Source organism: Ctenopharyngodon idella, chromosome 2, assembly GCF_019924925.1.
Source record: "Ctenopharyngodon idella isolate HZGC_01 chromosome 2, HZGC01, whole genome shotgun sequence".
NCBI classification, from domain to species: Eukaryota; Metazoa; Chordata; class Actinopteri; order Cypriniformes; family Xenocyprididae; genus Ctenopharyngodon; species Ctenopharyngodon idella.
This window is the reverse complement of record NC_067221.1, coordinates 13122730-13146582: the sequence shown is the minus strand read 5'-3', so window position 1 is coordinate 13146582 and position 23853 is coordinate 13122730. Positions and strand designations below refer to the sequence as shown.

Genomic DNA, 23853 nt, shown 5'->3' with positions numbered 1-23853 from the left:
CTACTGTGAAACATTATGTGCTAACAACAACCACTTCAGAATGGATAGGCAAAAGTATCCTGAAGATTTGCACTGTGAATTAAGTAAATTACACTTTTTCACACATGCCAAATGGTGGGAAAGGCCCAAATGATTCCCATACCTCTTTTATCCTAGCATGTATCTCAGAACATCTCGTGCACACAGCAAGAGTATTGTAGTATATTTATATTTGAAGTTGGAGCATTGACTAAATCTATTACTAAAGTTACAGTTAGTTTTGTGCACTCATCTGAAATTTTTAATCCTAATATATACATATTCCTCAAGCGTTTCTAGTGTTGTAGTCAAGACCACCTAATCCGAGACCAAGACCAGTATGTGTTGAGACCAAGACAAGACCAAGAATTTGGGGGGTTGAGACCAAGACAAGACCAAAACCAAGGCAAGACCAAGACCAGATCAGCACTCAAATTAATCTGAAAGATCCACCTTTACTGCCTGAGAAATGTCTTATTTTTAATCAATTAATATACAATTAGAATAATAAGACACTATATAGAGCTGTTAACAATTAAATGAAATAATTATCAACAGAATTCATGGTTGCACTGCAGAGGCAGCACAGAAGTTGCATCTGAACTGGTGCAATTACAAATGCCTAAAAACAATGTTTTGTTTATTGAACGTTTATATAAAATCGATATCACGTTTGCAATTTTGCTCAAATTTGTGAAAACAGCTCTCTTGCTCGTTATATTGCTTTTTTAATAATTATATCATATGTTGTGATATAAGATCTCATACAAGTACATTTTTGCAACAATATCTTGAATTTTGTGGGCATTTGTATTGATTTCTGACCTGGCACAACAGTATAAATAAATCAGATTAGAAATAATAAGTTATTTATTGCATCTGAAGCAAGTAGTTTTACATACAATCACATTAATGATGTTAATAAATCAGACAATGCACTGGCAATTTGGTGATAGCCTCACAATTGTGGTCTTGACCAGTCTTGAAATAAAATCCCGAGTCCTCATAGTCTGAGACCAAGACAAGACAGAGTACAAATGCATTCAAGACCAAGACAAGACCTTCACAAAACGGTCTTAAGACCAAGACCGGTCTCGAGTACTACAACACTAACCCCCGGTTTCACAGACAAGGCTTAAGCTAGTCATAGGCTAAAATGCATGTTTGAGCTGTTTTAACTGAAAGCAACTCGAACTGACATACCTTAAAATAAATCAGTACCATTGTTTTGTCTCAAGATGTACACCAGTAATGTTTTTTCTGGTGTACGTTTATAAAAGCTACTTAAATATCCTAATTGAACTAAGGTTTAATCCTGGCTTAGGCTAAGCCCCGTCTGTGAAACCGGGCCCAAGTGTGTCATTACTTAAGTGGTAATGGATGTTTGAACGGATAAAAAATAGCTTTTGCATCTACATTGATTTATTTAAGTCAAAGTTCAAAGTTAATCTCTCTTTCCTATCGTTCAGTTACTATGATTGACATGAATATGTAGTATGGCAGCATTGTTTGAGAGGTTAGAAAAATTGAGATCTGCTAAACAAGCACAGGTCTCGACAGGTGAAAAGAAAAATTGGTTCTTCATTCTTTGAGTGATTACAACACGTACAATTAAACATCGATTCCTATGTTTCGATCGAAAATTTCAGCATAAGTAATCAGAAAAAAAATATTATTTAGGTTTTTCCTATATGAATGCAAAGTCAGTGTTTAACAGAATTATAGTTTCAACCAGTTTTAACTTCGTGTGAGTAAAGCTACACACTAGTGCTCCTAAATTTTAGGATGAGGTGGACAAAAGCAGAAAGGGGGTGGGGCGCAACAATGGGACAATTTATACCAAGAAAAAAGAACAAAGTTTTCGTTGTTAATTTCACCCCCTCACAATATATAACACTATTAGGACAACCCCGGTTTAATTATTCTGTTAGTTTATTAAAAAAAAAAAATGCACGTATAATTGTGCAACTAAACTCTGTTTCCTGCAGCGTGTGCTTCCTACTACAGGCTACGTTTAAAAGTAAATTTGGAGGCAGAACAGACCTCTCTTTCCACAGTCCAGACTGAAATAATAACCTATTCTAGACTTATATAGGTCATACATCACACGACGAAATCATTCGACCGTTATACGCAACGATAATTATGATAATGTAATTGTTTTGCATTCACAGCACTAGGTGTAAACAGATATGAATTGGATCTCGCGATAACTGCAACCTTCCATCTTGCCACGTTCCAGTGCTGGTAGAAAAAAAAACAGAGAAGAACTGGGCGGTCCTAGCTCGCAGGTATCCACACGATTGAATAAGTCATCGACCGTTGTTCGGCGATTGGATGACATTTTCATTTGCCCCGCCCACAGCAGCTTTGCCTGAACAGCATTGGTCGAACGCTCAGTCGCTCAAAAGGGGGACGGGTTGCTATGGGCCTCAGTGTATGAAGGCATAGGGATTTGATTTTGCAGGGCATCAGTACCAGCACTGAGACTAGAATTACAGTCAGTTCGTTTTGTACAGAAAAAGAAAACGTCGAAGAACTACTATTTGCAATGGCTAAGAAAAATGCAAAAGGACCAGTTAAAAAAGGTATGTATGTTTACGTTTGTTGTCGTCAAAAATACGTACATATCTGCGAAGGCCAGGCCTGAAAGTTAATCAGGCGGCAAGATTGATTTTGTTTATCAAATTTAAAATGCCTTGAGTAGGGATTATCAGCCACAAAGAGACTTTACAAAAAGACATGTCAAAAAATAAGGATATACCCAGTGCATTGGGTCGACTACAGTCGTGCTATATAAACTACATTAGTTGTGTTACACAGTAATCGCAAATAGTTCATTAATCGTCGCTACATTCTGAGCAAGTTGTTGTAGGGTGTATACAATCTTTCACCCCGATCATGTCTGTGCATTTGGAAAATGGGAAGAAATGCTTGCAGAACTTCTGCACGCTTTTGTTCTCATTTGCACGAGTCCCAAACGGCCTTGTTTACTGTGCTGTTTTGTTAATTCCAACAGCAGCAAATGACCTATATTTTCAGATAAATATTTGGTCATCGTTGGAGTCAGAGTTGCCCCAGTGCGAACTCTTAAATGCTCACGTGTCAATATTGGGAGAGCGTGGGAGGGGTTACACGTGGACTCTAGGGTCCCATGTCCCCACACACTGTAATTAAAAAGAAAGTCTGCCACACTGCAGGACCCCACTGCTGCTGCTTAACAACGTCCGGGTGTTGGTTTTAGCTATCTAGCTACTGTTATTGACTTTAGTAACTGCGTGGTTATGTAAGAGTGGTAGATAAACTATTGGACTTTTGAAGGTATATGAACTCCTACAGTGAAATTTTATACTTGTGTGTATAGATTCGCCATATAGACTGACTTAAAGGTTAATTTTAACGAAAAGCTATGTAAAATGTTACGTAAAAACCTAATAATATATAGAACTTTTAAGTTTTCTCACCATATACGATGATTTACAGGACAATACATGTAATTCTACTGTAGAATTGTTATCAGTCATGCACATTTTCAGTTATATTACATTTTATTAGCTATTTTGTTTTTGCATTATTTGGTGTTGTGTGAATTACCCTGTTTGTTTGGGCCACTGTGCACATTTTATGTCGGTTAGCCACCGTTCACAGTAAAGTCAGTTTTGTTCGTGAAAAAGTGTAATTCTTCATGTGGCCATCTCTTTTTACAATCCGCTTTATAATAAAAGCTAATAAAGCAGATCAAGTAGGTTGATATATCATTTGAAAAAGGATACTGAAATCAAAAAGCCATCCAATGATACCTGAAACTTTTCTCAGCTTGTTTTTTTACATGTCTTTTATTTAAAATGTTGGTGTCATTGAGGTGCCACTAGAACCACAATTCAATTTCTTATTTGCCATAAGCATTCCTATACTTCTATGAAAACTGTAAAATATATATTTTTTATCCATTATGGAAAACTTTACCTGTAATGATATTTATCCAGACTAGAGCCACACCCAATTTAAATGCTGCATTTAAAGAAAGTTAACTAACAAAGTTAGATAGTTTCATTGCTTTGCAAAGTGGTGCAAAGCCCTCTTTTATCAAATGTCAAAATCATTCCTTTCAGGGATCTTTTCAGCTGCACAGAATAACTTGCAGAGTTTCAAAGAAATGGTAAAGAAAAGACAGTCTGTCATGATGTGCTTGCACTTTTTTCTTCATTGATTCCAAGGTTCTGTTCAAATAACCTTGCATGTATTTTTTCAAGGCCATTTAATCCAATACAATTCTCTGTCATAAATGGTTTGTGCAGTAAATATTTTATTTGCTTTTAATAAATGCAGTGCTGTACATCTCACAATGTTCAATTTTCTGTGTCGTGCACAGATTGAAGAATGCATTTGTGTGTAATTTAACATAATTTAACACTGTTCAGTCCTGATATTAATATTTAAATATTAAACACTTTATAGCATACAAAATATTCTCATACTTTAATTTAATGTCTTGAATAATCTGACATTTTAAACTCCTGTTATGACGTCAGACAACCCACTGAACTTTTAAACCAGTGTATGATCTATTATGTTAAACAAGTGGAGGATTGCTGGTCATTCAAGATTCCAGCCGGGGGTGAATGCTGATAAGATCACGTAAGGGGTTAATGTCCAGGGTTTGTTCCTGTGACCAGACACAAACAGCTTGCTTTAAGCAGTAGGGTGTGTAGGTATGACTGAAGAAGAGAGGGTATTTCAAAGCACACGTTCCACTATGGTCTTATGTAAGCTGGAAAATGAACATTTTGTACCACAAAGGCATAGTCGAAGCAACGGCAAAAACAGTACCAAGTTGCAAAAATTAGTTTGAAGCGCTGTTTTTCTGGTTCAAATGGGGGAGGGGAAGATGTTGATTAGGTCACAATGGCAGCCATTTGACTATCTGTTGAGCGTGTGTGTCTTTAGGGGCGTGTCTTGTTATTTCCAAACATTGCATGCAACTTTGATCTATCTGAAAGATTCAAATGCTCTTAATGCAGTTTTTACTATTAAAAGTAAAGGAGTCCGTAAGATGTTCTTTTTGAACATTAGTGTAAATGTGCTAATAGATACAGGATTATTTAGGTACATTATGGCAGTTTTACTGTCTGATAATCTTTTGATGGAGGTTTTTCTGTTCCAGCTTTATGGCTGGTTTGTTTTTGACAAATCTAAGCAGAAGCACCACTAACATGTTTATTATTTCATCAAGAAACTTGGGAGACCGGTCCTTGTATGGAAAAATAAATAGCTCTGTGGCAGGAGAGTCACTGTGAGTTTGCCAAGATTTACATGCTCTTCCTGGAGGCTTTAAAAAGCTTTCCAAAGTTTGATTTGCATGTTATTAAAACGCATGTTAAAGCAGTGTAACCTCCACTCTGTGCTGCTCTTTTGTTAAGTATAGTAATTTGGATGACCAATCAGCCATTTCAGCTTTCATATGTGATGTGACTAAGAACAGCAGGATGGAGTGGGATGTGCCTCTACCCTTTCATATGAGTGCTTGAGATTTTCTGGCTTTCAAGCGGACTGTTCTAAAAATAATCCATTTGCTGGTCGAGTTCCATTTTAAGTTCCGGCTCAATTCACCAAGAACAAAAAGGCAGAAGACCTGCTGTTGTACAGGGGTTCGGGGTAGGATTGGGGTGAAAGACACTCTCTTCTTCCCCATTTTGCCTGGAGGGATGGGGGAGCCGAATGCAGAGGTCAAGGTGGTGAACGAAGAAACCGGTATTAGTATTTGTATGTTTTGGAGCTTTTATGATGAGAGATGACATTTAACGAATCACTGGAGTGTGAGAAGAAACCTTAATATTTGAAAATGAATTTATTCATAATACTTAATGTTTAGTTTAATTTGTATTTTGTGCAAATGAGCAGTACGAATTTAAATGTTTTTTCTTTTTTGGAGATTGCTGGAGTGCTGTGAAGTGTTTTGTTATAAAGTCAATATAAAACACCTGTACAAAATGTAAAAAAGAGACTTTTTGTTTTAACACTTCAGTGTTGTTATTACTGTCTATTACTAACGTTTGTAGTGTGCATGAACAAATGTGTGGTTTGACCTAGCAGAACGTAGCGGACAAAACACCTGTTCATTCTTCCCACTAGAGCTCTGAATGCAGATGTATTTATACCACAGCTCCGTGAGGAGTGTTAACAGACCTCAGAATAACTGCACTCTTTTAGACTTTTGTCACCTTGTGATTACTATAGATTTCAAATGTAAAACATCTTTCAGGGAATTTCCTTTCACCTGAATCAGATATCCCTTGAATCTTATACATGCATTTAAATATAGAAAGATTATTCATGAGATTTTCAGCTTAAAATCTCATTAAGCTAATATTACACGTATTCTATCAACTAGTGGCTTTGAGTGAAAATGCTTATGTGTACAGTAATACTAAAGGACTAATCTTGCTTTTAAAGGCATTTGTTCCTCATATGTGTAGAGGGTTTTGTTGTGCTGCATTGAATTTGTTTAAAGAATTAATTGGTACTTTACTTTTTATTTCATTTTGACATGTATAATCATCCTTTTTTGTCCTTCAGAGGCCAAGCCACAGCTGGCGCATAAGAATGGGAAGAAGGCAGAGGTTGGAGGAGGAACCTCGTTCTTCACCTGGTTCATGGTTTTGGCTCTCCTGGGTGTCTGGACCTCTGTAGCTGTGGTGTATTTTGACCTTGTTGACTATCAAGGTGTAATTGGTGAGTCTTTGTTTTCTCTTTTTTTCAGACATTGTGTATATCTTGACTGTAGTATTAAAAATACTGTTTTATTACATGTATGTAATTTTTTTTGTATATCTGGCCTTAATTTGCATGCAGCCAAAGCAAAGGACTTTCGCTATAATCTTTCAGAGGTATTACAAGGTATGACATCTGAACCAGTGATTTATCACCAGTAAATCACCACTGTAAACTTAATAAACCTATCATCTTCAATTACAAATTAGGGAAAGTGAAAGTATCATTTAATTTGTAGTTCTTTTTTTGGTAACTTTCATACTTAAAAACATATAATATATAAATGTATATGTCTATAAATGTGCACTACTGTTAAAATGTTTGGGGGTCAGTGAGATATATATTTATTTATTTAATTTTTTTTTCAGCAAGGATACATTAAATTGATCAAAAATGGCAGTGAACATTTTAACTTAAAGGGTTAGTTCACCCCAAAATGAAAATAATGTCATTAATTTCTCACCCTCATGCCGTTCCACACCTGTAAGACCTCTTGGTACCATCTTTGGTACGCAAATTAAGATATTTTTGTTGAAGTCCGATGGCTCAGTGAGGCCTCCATAGCCAGCAATGACATTTCCTCTCTCAAGATCCATTAATGTACTAAAAACATATTTAAATCAGTTCATGTGAGTACAGTGGTTCAGTATTAATATTATAAAGCGACAAGAATATTTTTGGTGCGCTAAAAAAAACAAAATAACGACTTGTATAGTGATGGCCGATTTCAAAACACTGCTTCATGAAGCTTCGGAGCATTATGAATCTTTTGTGTCGAATCAGCGGTTCGGAGCGCCAAAGTCACGCAATTTCAGCAGTTTGGTGGTTTGACACGCGATCCGAATCATGATTCGACACAAAAAATTCATAACGCTCCGAACTTAATGAAGCAGTGTTTTGAAATCGCCATCACTAAATAAGTCGTTACTTTGTTTTTTTTTTTGGCGCACCAAAAATATTCTCGTCACTTTATAATATTAATATTGAACCACTGTACTCACATGAACTGATTTAAATATGTTTTTAGTACATTAATGGATCTTGAGAGAGGAAATGTCATTGCTGGCTATGCAGGCCTCACTGAGCCATCGGATTTCAACAAAAATATCTTAATTTGTGGTCCGAAGATGAACGAAGGTCTTACGGGTGTGGAACGGCATGAGGGTGAGTAATTAATGACATTATTTTCATTTTTGGGTGAACTAACCCTTTAAAAATGTATTAAAAATAGTAAGCAGCACAACTGTTTTCAACATTTATAATAAGAAATGTTTATTGAGCAAATCAACATATTAGAATGATTTCTGAAGGATCATGTGACACTGAAGACTGGAGTAATGATGCTGAAAATTCAGCTTTTCATCACAGGAATCAATTACATTTTAAAATCTATTAAAATAGATAACCGTTATTTTAAATTGTATTAATTTTACAGTATTTCTCTTTTTACTGTTTAATCAAATAAATGCAGCCTTGCTAAGAGACCCTTTCAAAAATCTAAAAAAACCAACCCCAAGCTTTTGAACGATAGTGTATATGTTTTAGTTATTTGAATGTATGATATAATTAATGCTAATGTTAATGTAATGATGTTAGTTAATGACTTCCTAAGGAAAGTTGTAATAAAGCAGTTTTAATTGCTATACAATTATTTAAAGTAACATTAAGGACATTTCTTAGTTAAAAGTATCCCAAAAGAGACCCTGTACTACTTTGATATAAGACAAGTAAAAGCACTATAATAGGACTTATAGTTCTATATATGGCACAATAAATTACTCGCAATACATGTCAAATGACTAAATCTGATTCACTTTACTTTACTAGGTAAACTTGTGTCCTATGATGCCGATGGTGATGGTGACTTTGATGTGGAAGACGCTAAAGTACTACTAGGCAAGTGCACTGATTTCAATGAGATTCTTACCAGATTGTTTTGCATGACTGACTTTGGTTCACTTTTGTGCAATGACAAATTAAATCAGACTGATGCATGTGCATGGTACTTTTTCATGCTTTTGTAATCATCATTTTGTTCAAACCACATACCATTCTGGAGAAGAGGAGATGAGATATTATTGCCTTATTGCATGAGTTTGTGAATTAGACCAGCTTGCCGATATTATATTTAAGGGCAACATCAAGTCATAAAGAGGATTTTGCAGGTAGTTTTACTGATTTTGAAGTAACTGAGCCCTACATTCATTAAAAACAGCCTCATTGGTGCTTTTCATGCATGTTCCCTTTCTCCTTTACCTCTTTTTATGCTTTTAATAGCATCTTTACCCTCTTTTTTGTTATAGCACTGAATCCTTATCTACTAAACCTTGCAAACCGAACCACCTCCACCCTCTCTCTGTTTTCTTGCTCTCCCACTGTTCTTTCTTTCCCTCTCTTTCTCTGTTTCCTTATTTTCCCATTTGCGTAGGGCTGACCAAAGATGGCAGCAAAGAAAACTCAGACTCACTTGAGGAAGTCCTCGATATTTTAGCAGAAGAGGGCACTGATTGGTTTCAAGGTTTCTTCACCTTCCTTTATGACGTTATGAGTCCTTTTGAAACGCTAGAGGATGAAGAAACCGAGGCAGCAGCGGAAGATGTTGCTGGCGCGTCACAGACTGAAGGGGTTCAGGGCCAAAAGACATGCGTTATTTTAGGCCTTCAAAACCAATAGTTGTGTTTTCTACCGCAATTGTGACAGAAGCACTTTATTAGAGGAGGACTTGATTCTGTTCCTAACACTTGAAGAAATATTTTGTTGGGAAGATCACCAACAGTGACTTTGGAACCTGTGAACTCTTGAGAAGACGATGTCATTATGAACATTTACACCTTTGAAAATATTGGACTTGTGTAGTTTATGCTTTGTTGCAGATCTTTTGCAACAGCTATTTTCAACTACTAATATACTACTTACCTTTTGCATATGACCTTATTGCTGAAAGCTGATCATATCACCTTTGCTGCATGCCTCAGTTTCCTTATATCATGAACAATAGTATGTTTTTCTATTTGAGCCTTGCAATTTAACACTGTACATTTGAGATCTTCTTGTTTATAATCTGATTATCATTTTTCTTTTTCTCTTTAGGCTGTGAATAGTTTATTTTGAGCCATTTTATATTACACAATAATTGCATTTTGGGATGATTTGCATCCTCAGGAACTCGGTGGAGATGTATCTTTTTGTGTTTTGTATTTCCTTTAACATTTATATGGTACTACTAAATACTGAATAGGCAGTTTTACGTAACATTGTCAGTTGTTGTTTCTTTATTATATGAGTTGCCTTTGCTCTCCTTCATCAAAGCTGTAGAGAATATTGATAGGCGTATATATAATATATATATGTATATATTCCACCCCTCTTGCAGTATTACCTCAATTCAATTCAGACAGGAAACTTGTAGTATTGCCAATACCAGTGTTTTCCAAACCTTTTCTGCTGGCCCTCCCTTTTGTAGAGAAAAATATTTTCCAACCACCCACATACATGCACCTACATAAAAAAGACACTCTCAAACATGACCTTACTGTACTACAACTTCTCAACTTCAACAGGCTTCTCTTTGTGTTCATGAAGTCTCTAAGTGGCGTCTTAACTTGCTCGGCTTCATACTGTCAGAAGCCAATATTTTGAAGCACGCAACACACTCTTCATTACCCGCCAATGTTCTGGCGAATCCAGGGCGAGATATGCCTCATCATATTTTCTTGTCTTGAGGCTGTCTACACTGGACAAGACAAAGCGAACGTTACAAGTTCATTGGTCCTTTGTGTCAGAAGTTGTACAAGCGCTTGGAGTACATCAGAAATAGAACGGAGCATCAGTTTACTGTTGGGAATTTGTCACGTCGTGCCACATACAGTGTAGACAGCATCACTGATTATAATAGGTTCTATTTGCTTTTGTCTGCTTGCGTCTGGTGTAGACACGTTGTTTTGGTTGTTGATTTAAAGTATATTCATCATCTGCTTTACGTTTAAATGGCACTGGCAGTCCTTTCACATACTTGTCTATGCTTGGTACAGAACCATGGATCATTCACTTATATTTTTACATAACTCCCTGCAATACTCAATTCTGATCACACCATCTAGCGGTCTGTTATTCCATGATAACAACCCCTACAGCTAATAACAGACCACTCAGGTGGGTCATCTTGAGGTAATAAAATGTCAAATTAATATTTTGTTCAATTATTTACTTATGTGGCAAATAGCCTCATAATAAGTGGGATAATTTCGCAGTGGAGTCTTGGATCACCCTGAAGGGGTTTCTTTTGCATAACAATCTGCTGACTATACACTATCCCTTAGTCTTGCCACGTACCACTTTTATAACTCAGAGGCCCCACAGTTTGGGAACCACTGGTCTATACAGACTTTTTACTGATCTAACCAAGAGATTGCACGTGGGTGTCAATTTACTTCATCAGTTGTTCTAGAAAAGAACTAGTTCAATGGCCTTGTGTAGGAGACATCACCTGAACCCCAGAGTACTGTAACCGTCAACAATCAGTTCCTACCTGCCAATCTAAAGCACCTGAAATAGTGTGCCTGATAAGTAATACAGTGATTATATATGGCTTCTGTATTACTAGGTGGGACTTGAGAGGGCTATGAGTGTCAATAACTTAAATAGTACTTATGCAAAAAGTACAAAATTTACTGCGTACACATCAGGATTTATTTTCTGTTTTTGTGTCTGGAAGTGTATTTAAGAGAATTAATAGTGTAGAATTAAGTTTAGATTGAGGGATACTGTTAGTTGAGTATTTCCTTCATTCTCAATTAAGTAATTATACCTTCAAACATTTCAAGTAAACTTTTAGGGCCAGATTTACTAAACTGGGCAAATTAGCGTGAGAGTGCAATTCCAAAAAAGCACAGATAGGTGTGGAAAGTTCTATCCGTGATCTAATTTTTCACTGCGTGTCTTTAGTAAATCCTGACAATAGTTTTTTTTTTTTTACGCCAAAAGTGTTTGATTCAGATCATTTGGTTTAATTATTTTGCCATTGTTGCCATATTTTTCCTTTGGTGTTGTTTGGCTTTTTTTATTTGTGTTAATAAGATTGCATATTCTCAAATGTTGTACAGATAGCCACTATTGCAGATTTAGTTTGGGTGATTCACATTGTAAGGTGTTTTGACTCTTAATGGCATATGCATACTATTTACAAAGATTTTCTTTTCTCTCAGCATTATTTAAAAGTATACATCACCAACCATTACATGAGTCATCATGCGCAGTGTTTTGTAACACAAATGTATAAATAAGACCTCAAAAGCAGGACCTGCATGATACAACTGTTTTGAGTAGCAGTCACTGACTTTAATTTGCACTGTCTCATTTGCACTAGATGAAAAGTCTAAAGATGTTTCCAGGAGAAAAGGAGGTATTTTGCACACTTGATCTGAGTGCATGCAGCAGACAAGCCTCTAGTGTGGTTTGGGATTTACTTGATCGACTTTTTTTTCTGTTTGCATGACTGAGCTGACATCAAATATTTTAAGATACATATTATTTTTTTTCTGTTTAACCAAGGAGTGTTTAACAATAAGACCTCTTGTAGTTGACATTTATGAGCCTGCATGAACAATGACATTTCCATGCTACTTGCAAATAATATTAGGGAACAATGGACTTGTCATAAACATATCCTAAATACTTAATCTTCTAACGTAATGTGTAGAGTGGTGGTCCTCAGCTGGGAAGCAAATTTCCAAGGGGGCCACTGAATGACTTTAATTATGTACAGTAAATTAGGTTTATTTTTATTTATATAAATTTTTTTAAAAAGTATTTATTAAAATGATATAACTTCATTAAAATGTAATGATTTTTTTTCTTATATTTGCCATAACTATTTATTGAAAAACATGCAGTTCTTGAAACTACTGGAATTAAAATTAATATATCAAGATTCCCAGCTTTGAACATGAGAAGCTTTGTCATAATTACAGCAGAAATACTTTAGCCGATATGGACAGCCTTTGAATATTGTGTTGGATAATTGGGAGGCCTTCTAGTTAAATCAGTTGAGTGTAGAGGTGTAGAACCACTGGTGTACAGGATATCCTAATATACTAATGAGGGAGTTCTGATGTGAAATAATTTGCATCTTTCCAACTAATTGCGTTATGGCTTGAGGTGTGCGTAGTGTTAGAAATTCAGTTACCATGATTACATCATCAAGCAAAGTTTCTCCCCAGAGCTTTCCCATGGCAAAGATGTTGGCTTGAAGCTAAGGGAAGCTCTGAAACAGCAACTCACCATCATCCATGAAAGAGTGGAAGCCAGGAAGATAGCAAAATTGGCACTGGCAGAAGTGAGGAACATCCTAGCCAAAGAGGAGGAAGAGAGGACCTTGAATCGCATCAGAGAGGAATCTGAAGCCAAAGCTTGGGAAAGGGCTGAGGCTCGGCTGAAAGAGGAAGGGGAGAGAATAGAGAAAGAGGATGTGGAAAAGGCCATGGAAAGAATTAGAAAGGAGAAGGAGGAAAGGGAGAAATTGGCAGAAAGCGAAGAAGCAAAGAAGACTAAGAAGGTGGAAAAGGATGAAGTGAAAGAAAAGCCAGAGGTTGAAAAGAAATCCCACGAGAAACCTGTTGATGATTATGATGTTAAAAAGGTTGAGAAAGATGGAAAAGGCAAAGAATCCAAGAAGGCTGCAGCTAAAAAGAAATTGTAAAGCATTAAACGGCGGAACGTTTTTTCTTTTGTGTACATTGTGTTAACATCTGGCTGAACTTGATCTCAGTCTGTTATGATCAGTTTTCAGAGACCACCCCTTATAGACCGAAGGCAAGACCTTTTGCCTCTATGAGAGATAATCAGTGATGTTAATCATAACATTGAGATTAATAGGAGCAGAATCAGAACAAGGTGCTATATGCTGATCATCAGGTGGAATTGTTTTTTTTTTCTCTTAAAAATGTTTTTGTTTGAGGGTAGGATCTTGGTTTACTCTTACAAAATACTAGTTATAGTGTGGATTTCAACATTGATGTTTTTTCTGATTTTGTTCATTTATAATAAATGAAACAAGTTGCATTACTTTACTAAGAGAGAAAATTCTTGTGTTATCAATAAAATATATGAGTCCCCTGATTTGATTTTTCGGTGCTCTGAGTGTTTTCTTTTGGGTGTTGATTGATATAAGAAGAATGAACAGTTGCACAGTATTAAAACTGGTCTTTTTTTCTCCACAAGAATGCTTGTCTGTCCTTTTAATAATACCTATAAATATTCCTTTTTTCTCTCCTCTGTTTCCCTTATTGGACTGTTTTCAAATCTCAAACGCATACCTTTGTGTCTGTAAAACAATGAAAAAAATCTCTAGTGCAAAAGTAAACCAAACGTCATCAGATTGTTAATTATGTAAATCTTTTTTTTTGAAAGTGTAAAGGTTGTTTAATGCACTTCATAGATTAGAACCATGTACTTGTTTTATGTGATTTGTATTTTACACTTGCCTCATGTATGCACATCCACATGTAAAATCCTCAGGACTGAAAGATAAGCCCACCATTGAGAACAGTGAATCGGTTAAGGCAGCCTCCGCTGAACCTGTGGAAGAAGGTAAAGTAGAATCATACACAAGTTTTATGCAATAAATAAGGGTGCAGTATATGAAAGAAAAGATTAATATGATCATTAAATGAGCATTAAAACATTTGTTTGACTGCAGGGGAGTTAACTTTATCTTACATATCATTAAACATTAACGCTGTGTTCATAAGGATGGTGTTGTGCATATGCACCATCTGTGTACTATGTAGAAATAATTTTTCTGGTCACCTATCAACACTTTTGTATCTGAAATGCACACCAGTGATAAACTAGTCGTGCCACAGTCATACCACAAAAAGCTTATGTGTAACAACATTGACCTTGTATGAATAGCAGACATGTATGATTTAAATCTTAGCAAAGTGTTATTGTACAGCATCTTTTAGGACAGATAAACAAAGGCTTTCAATAAAAAAAAGCTGAAGTTTAATAGTTTTGTTTCCTATTTAGCTCCAGAACCTATTGTGGAGGAAGAGATCCAAGCCATTAAAGTTGAGGAAGCGGCTCGGCCACCACCAGGTACAGCTTTTATGATGTCATTTTAAAGTTACAGTCTGCAATTGTTGCTATTTTTGACTCTCAAGTATTATGATGTATGCATGTGATCTATGTAGTGTATATACTACAAAAATACCTTAGAATAACTTAACCTAACAAATGAATTGGATCATATATGAAATATATTGGCACCTACCAATAGGAGCATAGTATATTAGATTTTACCATATTTTTTCCTGCAGAACCAGAGACTGTGGAGGAGGAGCCAGCTGCTGAGGAAGAACCTCTGGCAGTAGACGAAGAGCCCATTGCTGCAGACGAGGAAGTAGCAGAGGAGGAACCAGAGATTGAAGACGAGCAAGAAGTTCCTGAGCAAGAAGTTCCTGAGGAAGAACCTGAGGTTGTGGAAGAAGAGCCAGAGGTTACAGAGACTGTTCCAGTTGAGGAAGAGGCTTTTGAGGAGGTAGTGGAAGAGCTTGCAACAGAGGAAGAGGTCATACCAGTTGAAGAACCGGTTGAGCAAGCTCCAGTGGAAGAAGCAGTTGAGGAAGAGGCTGCACCGGTGGAAAAAGATTCACCAGTTGAAGAGACAATAGAAGTAGAAGAAGATGCACCAGAGGAGGAGGCAGTAGAACAAGTAGTTGAAGAGGTTGCACCGGTGGAAGAAGCAATTGAGGAAGTATTGGAGGAAGGGGGTGCACCAGTGGAGGAGGCAATAGAAGTAGTAGAAGAGAATGCACCAGTGGGAGAAACGGTAGAGGAAGCTGCACCAGTAGAAGAAGCTGTTGAGGAGCTTGTACCGGTAGAAGAAGCTGCAGAAGAGCTTGAGCCAGTAGAAGAAGCTGTGGAGGAGCTTCAACCAGTAGAAGAAGCTGTGGAGGAGCCTGAACCAGTAGAAGAAGCTGTGGAGGAGCTTGAACCAGTAGAAGAAGCTGTGGAGGAGCCTGAACCAGTAGAAGAAGCTGTGGAGGAGCCTGAACAAGTAGAAGAAGCTGTGGAGGAGCTTGTACCAGTAGAAGAAGCAGTGGAAGAACCTGAAGAAGTAGAGGAACCTGAAATAGCAGAACAAGTGGAAGAAGTAGAAACATCTGAAGAGACAGTCCCTGTAGAAGAAACTGTAACAGAAGAGGAAACAGATGAGCCAGTTCAGGAAGATGAGGAAGTACAAGACTCCACAGTGGAGGAAACAGAGCTGGAGGAAGAGAATATGGAAGAAGAGGGTAAGTTCTTGTTTTCACTCAGGTGGCGATTAAGGAATAATACACAAAATGTCTTGTATATTAAAGTACAAGCATGTGGATGCTAACATTATCTGTTAACATCAGATACTACAAAATCAAAGACAAAAGAGGAAGTGGACAAATTTATAAAATTTACACTGAACAGATGAGCAGTTCTTTATGTTTGCTTTGTTGTGAAATGTTCCTCTCTTGTTACAGAGGATGAAGCTGCTGAAGAAGAGCAGACTGAGGAAGGTTGGTAATTTAATTTTATGGTTAAATAAATGATATAAATAATGGGAAGACTTTCTAATGTGGAAAATCTGTACAGAACTTTGTAGAATCATACATTCTATGCTTAATGTCTAACTCATAATTATCTTTTCTTTATGCTTATTTATTAACAGAGGAAATTAACCACACAGCAGAACAATTTGAAGAAGAGCCCACAGGTAATCAAATTGTGCGATTGTTTTTTTTTTTTGTTTTTTTGTTTTTTTTTAACTCTAGCATTTTAATTCTACCCTCTTTACTTGATTTTTATATATATATATATATATATATATATATATATATACACACACTTCTAGTTTTAAAAAAATCTTTTTAATTTATTCTTAATCTATTGATCGTATTATAATTTAATCTTTTTTTTTTTTTTTGGTATGCATGCGAATATTTATGTAGCCTACATATATGCTGCTCTGTGTTCAAGGAAAGTCGCTTTATAGCAAGTTGGTTCACTTGGAGGCCATATTTGAATCGGCTGTTTCCAGCCATTCAACTGCAGCTCCTATCTACTTGAATGTAGAAAGAATAAAATTGATGCAACTGTTTGCTGAAATTCTGTTTCAGTAAGAAGTTCAAATCAGGAATAAAATTTTAGTACATTGTGGAACCAAATTATACATCTTAACATATAAGTGTATTTAATGTCACTAATTTCATCTTTTGCAGAAACATAAAACATTAGGCAGTATGTAAGATGCGGAGAGGACCAGCACCACATGGCATTCCACTGGAAGTGTGCAGCTGCCAATTCCCACCATGGAGTAAAAAAAAAGAGAATGCTACCATTACCCTTTAATTTTCCTGGATTTTTTTAACACTCAAGCCTTTTTGTTAATTGATAATGCAGTCTCTTGTGTACAAGTACACATTTATTTGAATGTTTTGTCAAATTTTGTTTGGTGGTTTGACTCTTTCCCCCATCCCCATTTAAATTCCTATTTTGTAATTACAGACAAAGCTTTTTCCCTATCCTCTAAAATAGATGTGAAGTAGCCATTTTTTTTAAATGATCACGGATGGTAGTTTGGTTGTAGTTTCCTATGTGTACAAACACCTTCATGTTGCTTTGTAGCTCAGAGATCTTCACATTCATCAGTGTCTCTCTCTTCGTTAAATCTGACTATTTGCTTTAATGTGAAGGTACTATGCAAAGCTGCACTGATCTTTTGCTATTTTTACCCTTAGGTTTTGTACTACCAATATGTATTGAGTCTACATTTCCAATGTTGCATATCAAGGACAAGTTTATGCTGGCAGGTTAACCAAGATAATTGCTATGTGAAATGTGTGTGAATGGGCATGCATGTGCATGTTTGTGTGTGTCAATTTGAAAATTCATGTTTAACTTCATGCGAAGCAATCATTTGAGCCATTTTTCTCACTAGTATGTTTTCATGGTGTTTTCCTATGTGTTTTTCAGTGTATGGTCAACATTTAAGTACCTCTGTTGATATTTTCCTCAACACTGTAACTGTTTTTCATTTCTTCATATTTAGGAAATTTCACATTTTTAAATTAAGACGCATAGGTCTGTCCCCATCAAGTGTTTTTTTTTTTTTTTTTAATATTTATACTCAAGCCTTTTTCAGTAAGATGTGTTTCATAGGCTCATGATTTATTTCAGGCAGACACTCCAGCTGCTGTGCAGTATGCGTATGAGAAACAGTGTTTATTGGGATTGTCATCTTATGTAATAACTGGTGAAGGATGCCCATATAAATATGGAGCAACCTACAAAATGTTTTATTTTTATAGCAGGGTAAAGATATTTCCTAGTGCTTTTAGTTGGGTATCACAAGTCAGTACGTGCTAATTAATTTATCAAATGTAATGCACTGCCTATGTATTGACTTCTCAGTGCATTTATTCTGGCCCTTTCAGCTGTTGCAGGCACATCTGTAAGAATACAATATAGAAAACATACAGTTTTGTTGTTCTACATTCAAAAAGGAAGACGACTATGGTATTTTGTCACATTAATATCGCAGCAAGACAAAATTTGTTTGTATTTACTATTAATGCTGTCATGGTTTTTATTACAACAATGTAGCTTTCACCCTTGATGCAGAGTAAATGGTTAAGAAACTGAAAACAGGTTTGATCTTTTAAAGGAAACACAATTCTGGCTCCTGAATTGTTTCACTGTGGATTCTTTTTTTTTTTCATTGTAATGTTGTATGTTACACTGTGGTTTTACGGGGCCTGCCAGAATAGATGTTGTTTTTGTGCTAGACTTTAGGAAATGCTGCAAATCTCTTCAATGGTTTCATAACATACAAGTGGCTGCAATGTAGTTTTAGAGATTTCCTTTTCTACAACACTAGAGGGTGTTTTCGACCCCTAACACTTTTGAAGTCAATGTGAATTTTTAAAGTGGTATTAATTTCTTGTTTAGGATTTTTAAGGATTTCTTTTATTTAGGATTTGACACTTTATAGTCAAATTGAATTAATTCTACAAGAGTGTTAACTTCTCAAAGCCATATGTGAAAGGTTGGGTATAGCAGCCTTAGTATGGGTCGTGCTCTAAGGGACAGACACCTCACAACCAGCAATAACACCATTTGTACAGGGGGTATTTTTTTAATGAAATCCACGTACAAACAGATGTTTACTCAAGGCTTTCTATTCAGAGGTTTACATGAAATCCTGCTGTATAGGCTAACTCATTTTAAGTTATTGAGGCATTGCAATTATAGGGAGTTTTGGGTGACACAAATCTGTAAACAACTGTAAATGTTTTGAGTGCTGCAATAAAGGTTGGGACAACAAAGTCAAATGGTAATATTTTCTTTCTTTTTTTTTTTTTTAAACCATCTATTCCACTCCATGTAATACAACAATAAAAACAAGAATGAAGACCTACTGTTTTCTTTCTATTTGGTCTTCATTCATTGAAAAATTAAATCTGGAAAAGTAAAATAGGGAATTTCTGTTGTCTGACGAACAAAATATTGTAAATTCAGAAAATTAAGAGAATACATTATAGAGTGGCTACAGTTTACAGCATTTCACAATTAACAAATCCTACAAAGAAACATGCCCAGTTCAAAGGGTCAGTCAGTTGCTGTCATCGTGATGCTGAAATAAGACAAGGCGCATGCGCACCAGTAACTTAAGTAAAATATTGTATTTGAAGCACGTATGTGCTAAACAAAACATTTAAGCGTATAGTATTTATCTACATAAAGGAAGCAGTAGGGTTTTTTTTTTATTGTACTAAATGCCTAGGCAGTTATTTGAAAATAACCCGATGGTTTAGGGTTAATCTCGTCGGGTCCTCCAAGAACCCGGAAGCACAACAATCTGACAAGCAGTCTTCATTTCGCCGGTCATTGGTAAGAATTTTGCGTTCTTATTTTGTGAAGAGGGTTTTTGAAATGTCTTCATATATGCGCATAGATAATAATGCATTGTTTGTACCGATGTTTATATTTGGCGTAACTATAAATGGTCCAGTAATGAAAGGAAGCAGATTTGTGCAGTATCTTCACTAAAGATGAGCTACAACTCATCTGTCTTGAATATCATGAATTGTGGTTGTGCAGTTTTGGGATGCTCAGGCATACACTTAATGGATTATAAAATGCGCAAGTACCGTCAGACGTTATTACTAGTTTTCTTGTTGCGAGCTGATTTAAGCCGTTATATTTTACTCATGTCGTAGACCTAAACTTTTAATCCTAAATTTAACACAAACATGATTCTATTTCATGTTAAAATTGTGATAATCTAAACACTGAGTGAAATAAGGCTACACAATTTCAGTATTTGTGTAAAAATGCTTTATATTAATTTTTACATTAATGTGGTGGAAATTAGCTGACGTGGAAATGACACTTAAGCACTTTTTTGCCACCACTGTTAAACTTAAATTAAAGACAGTTAATATAATAATTTATTCAGGTTTTACAGCAGGTAAACATTTATGCCAAAAAGATTCTATATAAGGTTAAAAAGGGTTTTCAAATGATTACATAAAACTTTAATGTTTAATGGGCTATTTCAGTTTTTCCTAGTGATGAATTATGTTTATGAGCCGTTTAATTAATAAAATGTAATCAAAACAAATAATGAATTAAAATTAATTCATTAAAACTAGATCCATGAAATGATCCCATGATGGGAACCCCTGAAATGTTCTATATGAAGTTCCTGACAGAACCTTTTAAGGTTCTATAAAGAATCTTTTCTTATAGAGAAAGAGAGTGTAGTAAGTTTTTGCTAGGGTAGGGACTTTTTAAAGTCAGAGACCCAGTTCGAGGCCTATTTATAGGAGGAATAACACTATATAAGGAGTGTGTGCAGGGATTAAGGGACTACCAGCAAAGTGGTAAAATATGGAATTAACCAGACACAAGCTGCCTCCTCAAATAAAATAAGGTTTAAAATGCATCTTTTACCAAGTTTGACTCCTAAATTGATTTACAGCAAAATTACAGCACCCCTGTGATCTAAAATTTATGAGATTTTTTTTTTAAATTTTTTTATGTCCAGTCAGCTTTTACATAAAGGCACAATGCCTGACCTTTGGCAGGATGCTATGGACCATGCTGTGACTTTGGCCAGGAAAGCAGGAGAGGTGAGATAGCATTGTTCTTTTAAACGATGCATTTTTTTTTTTTTTTGTAAATTTCTTGTACTGAAACCTTGTTATCTCTGTTGTCCTCAGATTGTGAGGGATGCTTTGCAGAATGACCTAAAGATCATGTGTAAAAGCTCTTCTGTTGACCTGGTCACTAAAACAGACCAGAATGTGGAGCAGCTTATTATTACGTCAGTGAAGGAGAAGTTTCCTGAGCACAGGTATTGAGTCCTTCATGCTAACACAGGGTCAGAAGACCTCAAACCTTCTTTTACACTATGGTTTCCAAGATAGAGCATATTGGATCTAAAGTAAAGAGAACAGACAGTTTCTGCTCCTGTATGTTTCAGTTTCATTGGTGAAGAGTCCGTGGCTGCAGGAGAACCTTCTCTTTTGACTGAAAAACCAACATGGATTGTTGACCCTGTGGATGGGACCACTAACTTTGTGCATGGGTAATGTATTCAAATTATTTTCACAGTTACAGTGAGGTTCAAAGGTAAATAAAAGTAAATTAAAGGGTTAGTTCACCCAAAAATGAAAATTCTGTCATTAATTACTCACTCAAGACGGTCTGGCGGAAGCAAGATATTTTACTTAACTTGTTAAATATGGATTTTTTTTTTTTTACACAAACACATTGCTTCTCTTCAGAAGGCCTCTATTAACCCCCCAGAGCCATGTGCAGTACGTTTATGATGGATGGATGTAGTTGGAAGCACTTTCTTCAGCTCATACTAGTGACGCCCGTTCACTGCCAGTATAAAGCTTGGATGCTTCACAATATTTATTAATATTTCTCTGATTGTTTTCATCAGAAAGAAGAGAATCATATACACCTAGGATGGCTTGAGGATGAGTAAATCTTGGACTCATTTTCATTTTAAAGTTAACTAATCCTTTAAGAGTGATGCAAAAATACAATATGAAATCTGATTGGAGCAGCCAGAGCTTCCAGACCGAGATGCATCTGTAAAAATCTGATTGGAATCGCATTTCAAACCACCTCCGAATGTGGTTTGAATCAGATTTGAAAAAAGATTTCATGTTTTCTGATAAATCTGGATAAAATCTGGATATGCAAAATTTTGGGGGATTTTTGCTGGCAGTCTGAACATAGCCTTAGTGAGACATGATATAACTGATCAATTACATATTTGACTTATACTTTGAAACCTTTTATACTTTTCTAGCATGAGCTACACAAAATAAATATGCTTTCCTTTGTCCAGATATCCATTTGTTGCTGTATCAATCGGCTTTGCTGTCAACAAAACGGTAAGCGTCATTTGCTTTCAAATGCACTTTTAGAATAACAAAGTGACAGCACTGGTAATGGATCTTTGCAACTGTGCAGGGGGATGAAATCGGAAACTGCCACTCTGCTCCTACTTTGTTTTCTTGCTCATTTATCATGCCTTTGAAGTTTATCCAGTCTGTCAAACTCATCATTCTTCTATTGCAGTTAGAGTTTGGTGTGGTATATAGCTGCATAGAAGACAAGATGTACACCGCTCGAAAAGGGAAGGGTGCATTTTGCAATGGACAGCCGCTGCAAGTGTCAGACCAAAAAGGTGACCGTTCTTCCTGAGTATGTTGATCCATTTTTGTTCCATGTTTGTTTGTTGGCAGTCATCTGAATTCTCTCCAATTGTTTCCAAATCATATTACAGAGATTAACCAGTCAATCATTGCTACAGAGTTTGGCTCTAATAGAGATCCTGATAGCATTGATAAGATTTTCTCTAGTATGAGGAAGATCTTGTGTCTGCCAGTTCATGGGTATGTGCCAGGTTTCTTCCACACACAGCTCACTGAAACAGATTTGCCCTTAAATTTAATATGATCTAATACTATATACTTTGCGATTATACTGTAATGTGCATCAACAACTTCCTCTTGAATTCTAATTTAATTTCCTTCCTAAGGATACGTGGTGTTGGATCTGCTGCCATCAACATGTGCTTGGTTGCATCTGGTTGTGTAGAGGCCTATTATGAGATTGGGATCCACTGTTGGGATGTAGCCGCTGCGGCAGTCATAGTCTCAGAGGCAGGAGGAGTTCTCTTGGATGTTAAAGGTAAAGAGAGCTCTAGTTATTTTTATTTCAGTGCTTTAACTCAAACTTATTTTCAGTTAGTTGCCAAGTCAACATTTATCATTTAAGTTTTTTTTTTTTAAAGCTTAAGTTTTTATATTTTATTTTATTATAGATTCAGATTTATAATTTTTTTTTTACATGGGTTTAGACAACAATAACATCACTATTTTGGATGTTTACACCAATTGTATCTAATTTGTCTATTTTTGTCAGAGGTTGTTTTTCAAAATTTTTTTTGTAAATTACTTTGTTTTATTGAATTTGAATATGATTGTTGTGTATTGTTTCCCACCTAAAATGTCCTCAGGTGGACCAATGGACCTGATGTCTAGAAGAGTTGTTGCAGCCAATAACAACATAATTGGAGAAAGAATCATTAAAGAGATTGAAGCATTTTCACCTGTTAGAGATGACGCGCCTGTAGACCCTAGTATCAAATAAAACTTATTTTGAAGAAAGCTCCTGTGCTATTGAAGTCTTATATTAGTAGTACATTTATTGTAAGTTCAGTACATTTTCTCTGTCATCTTTTGTATGTTGTGTAACTTAAATGATTTCTCTTACAATGTTGAAAAAATGTATTGATTAAAGCTATGTGCAAACGTTGGATTAAAAAACGTTTTAAAAAACGGTTTAATTCATTGCCATTAAATGTATTTTTTTAGTAATATTACTTGTATGTTTTATACACCAGTTCAATAAATAGTAAGTGAATGAGTATCTTACCTTTGAGACAATATTTGCCTATTTTTGCATCGTCAGCGGAAATAGTTTAAAACGACGCCAAAACAG

At 35.8% G+C, this 23853-nt stretch overlaps 2 protein-coding genes across 5 annotated transcripts; both read left to right on the top strand.

Moving 5' to 3' along the window:
• Positions 1-2411: 2411 nt before the first annotated feature.
• Positions 2412-19148, top strand: asph (aspartate beta-hydroxylase). Of its 4 annotated transcripts, none has more exons than XM_051917139.1 (10): positions 2412-2606; positions 6595-6750; positions 6871-6915; positions 8617-8685; positions 14305-14376; positions 14818-14886; positions 15108-16085; positions 16305-16340; positions 16493-16537; positions 17043-19148. In XM_051917139.1, exons 1-10 carry the CDS (start codon positions 2570-2572, stop codon positions 17048-17050), a joined length of 1515 nt encoding a protein of 504 aa, XP_051773099.1. In that variant the 5' UTR covers positions 2412-2569; the 3' UTR covers positions 17051-19148. The 4 variants fall into 4 exon arrangements, with proteins under 4 accessions (XP_051773099.1, XP_051773116.1, XP_051773089.1 ...); XM_051917129.1 differs by lacking the exon at positions 2412-2606 and adding an exon at positions 5604-5769; XM_051917156.1 differs by lacking the exon at positions 6871-6915.
• Positions 19149-19472: 324 nt separating this feature from the next.
• impa1 (inositol monophosphatase 1) lies at positions 19473-23786 on the top strand. The gene is made up of 9 exons (XM_051917170.1): positions 19473-19713; positions 20873-20957; positions 21048-21181; positions 21311-21415; positions 22193-22238; positions 22426-22534; positions 22634-22742; positions 22889-23040; positions 23369-23786. Exons 2-9 carry the CDS (start codon positions 20895-20897, stop codon positions 23500-23502), a joined length of 852 nt encoding a protein of 283 aa, XP_051773130.1. The 5' UTR covers positions 19473-19713; positions 20873-20894; the 3' UTR covers positions 23503-23786.
• Positions 23787-23853: the final 67 nt, after the last annotated feature.

Bases quoted from the DNA above. Each gene is read 5' to 3' on its own strand.
- asph (XM_051917129.1), top strand. From the start codon at position 5,724: ATGGGGGAGCCGAATGCAGAGGTCAAGGTGGTGAACGAAGAAACCG. The intron at 6,916-8,616 runs GTATGACATCTG...TTACTTTACTAG, and splicing joins TCTTTCAGAGGTATTACAAG to GTAAACTTGTGTCCTATGAT. The intron at 14,377-14,817 runs GTAAAGTAGAAT...TTTCCTATTTAG, and splicing joins CGCTGAACCTGTGGAAGAAG to CTCCAGAACCTATTGTGGAG.
- impa1 (XM_051917170.1), top strand. From the start codon at position 20,895: ATGCCTGACCTTTGGCAGGATGCTATGGACCATGCTGTGACTTTGGCC. The intron at 20,958-21,047 runs GTGAGATAGCAT...TGTTGTCCTCAG, and splicing joins TGGCCAGGAAAGCAGGAGAG to ATTGTGAGGGATGCTTTGCA. The intron at 22,239-22,425 runs GTAAGCGTCATT...CTTCTATTGCAG, and splicing joins GCTTTGCTGTCAACAAAACG to TTAGAGTTTGGTGTGGTATA.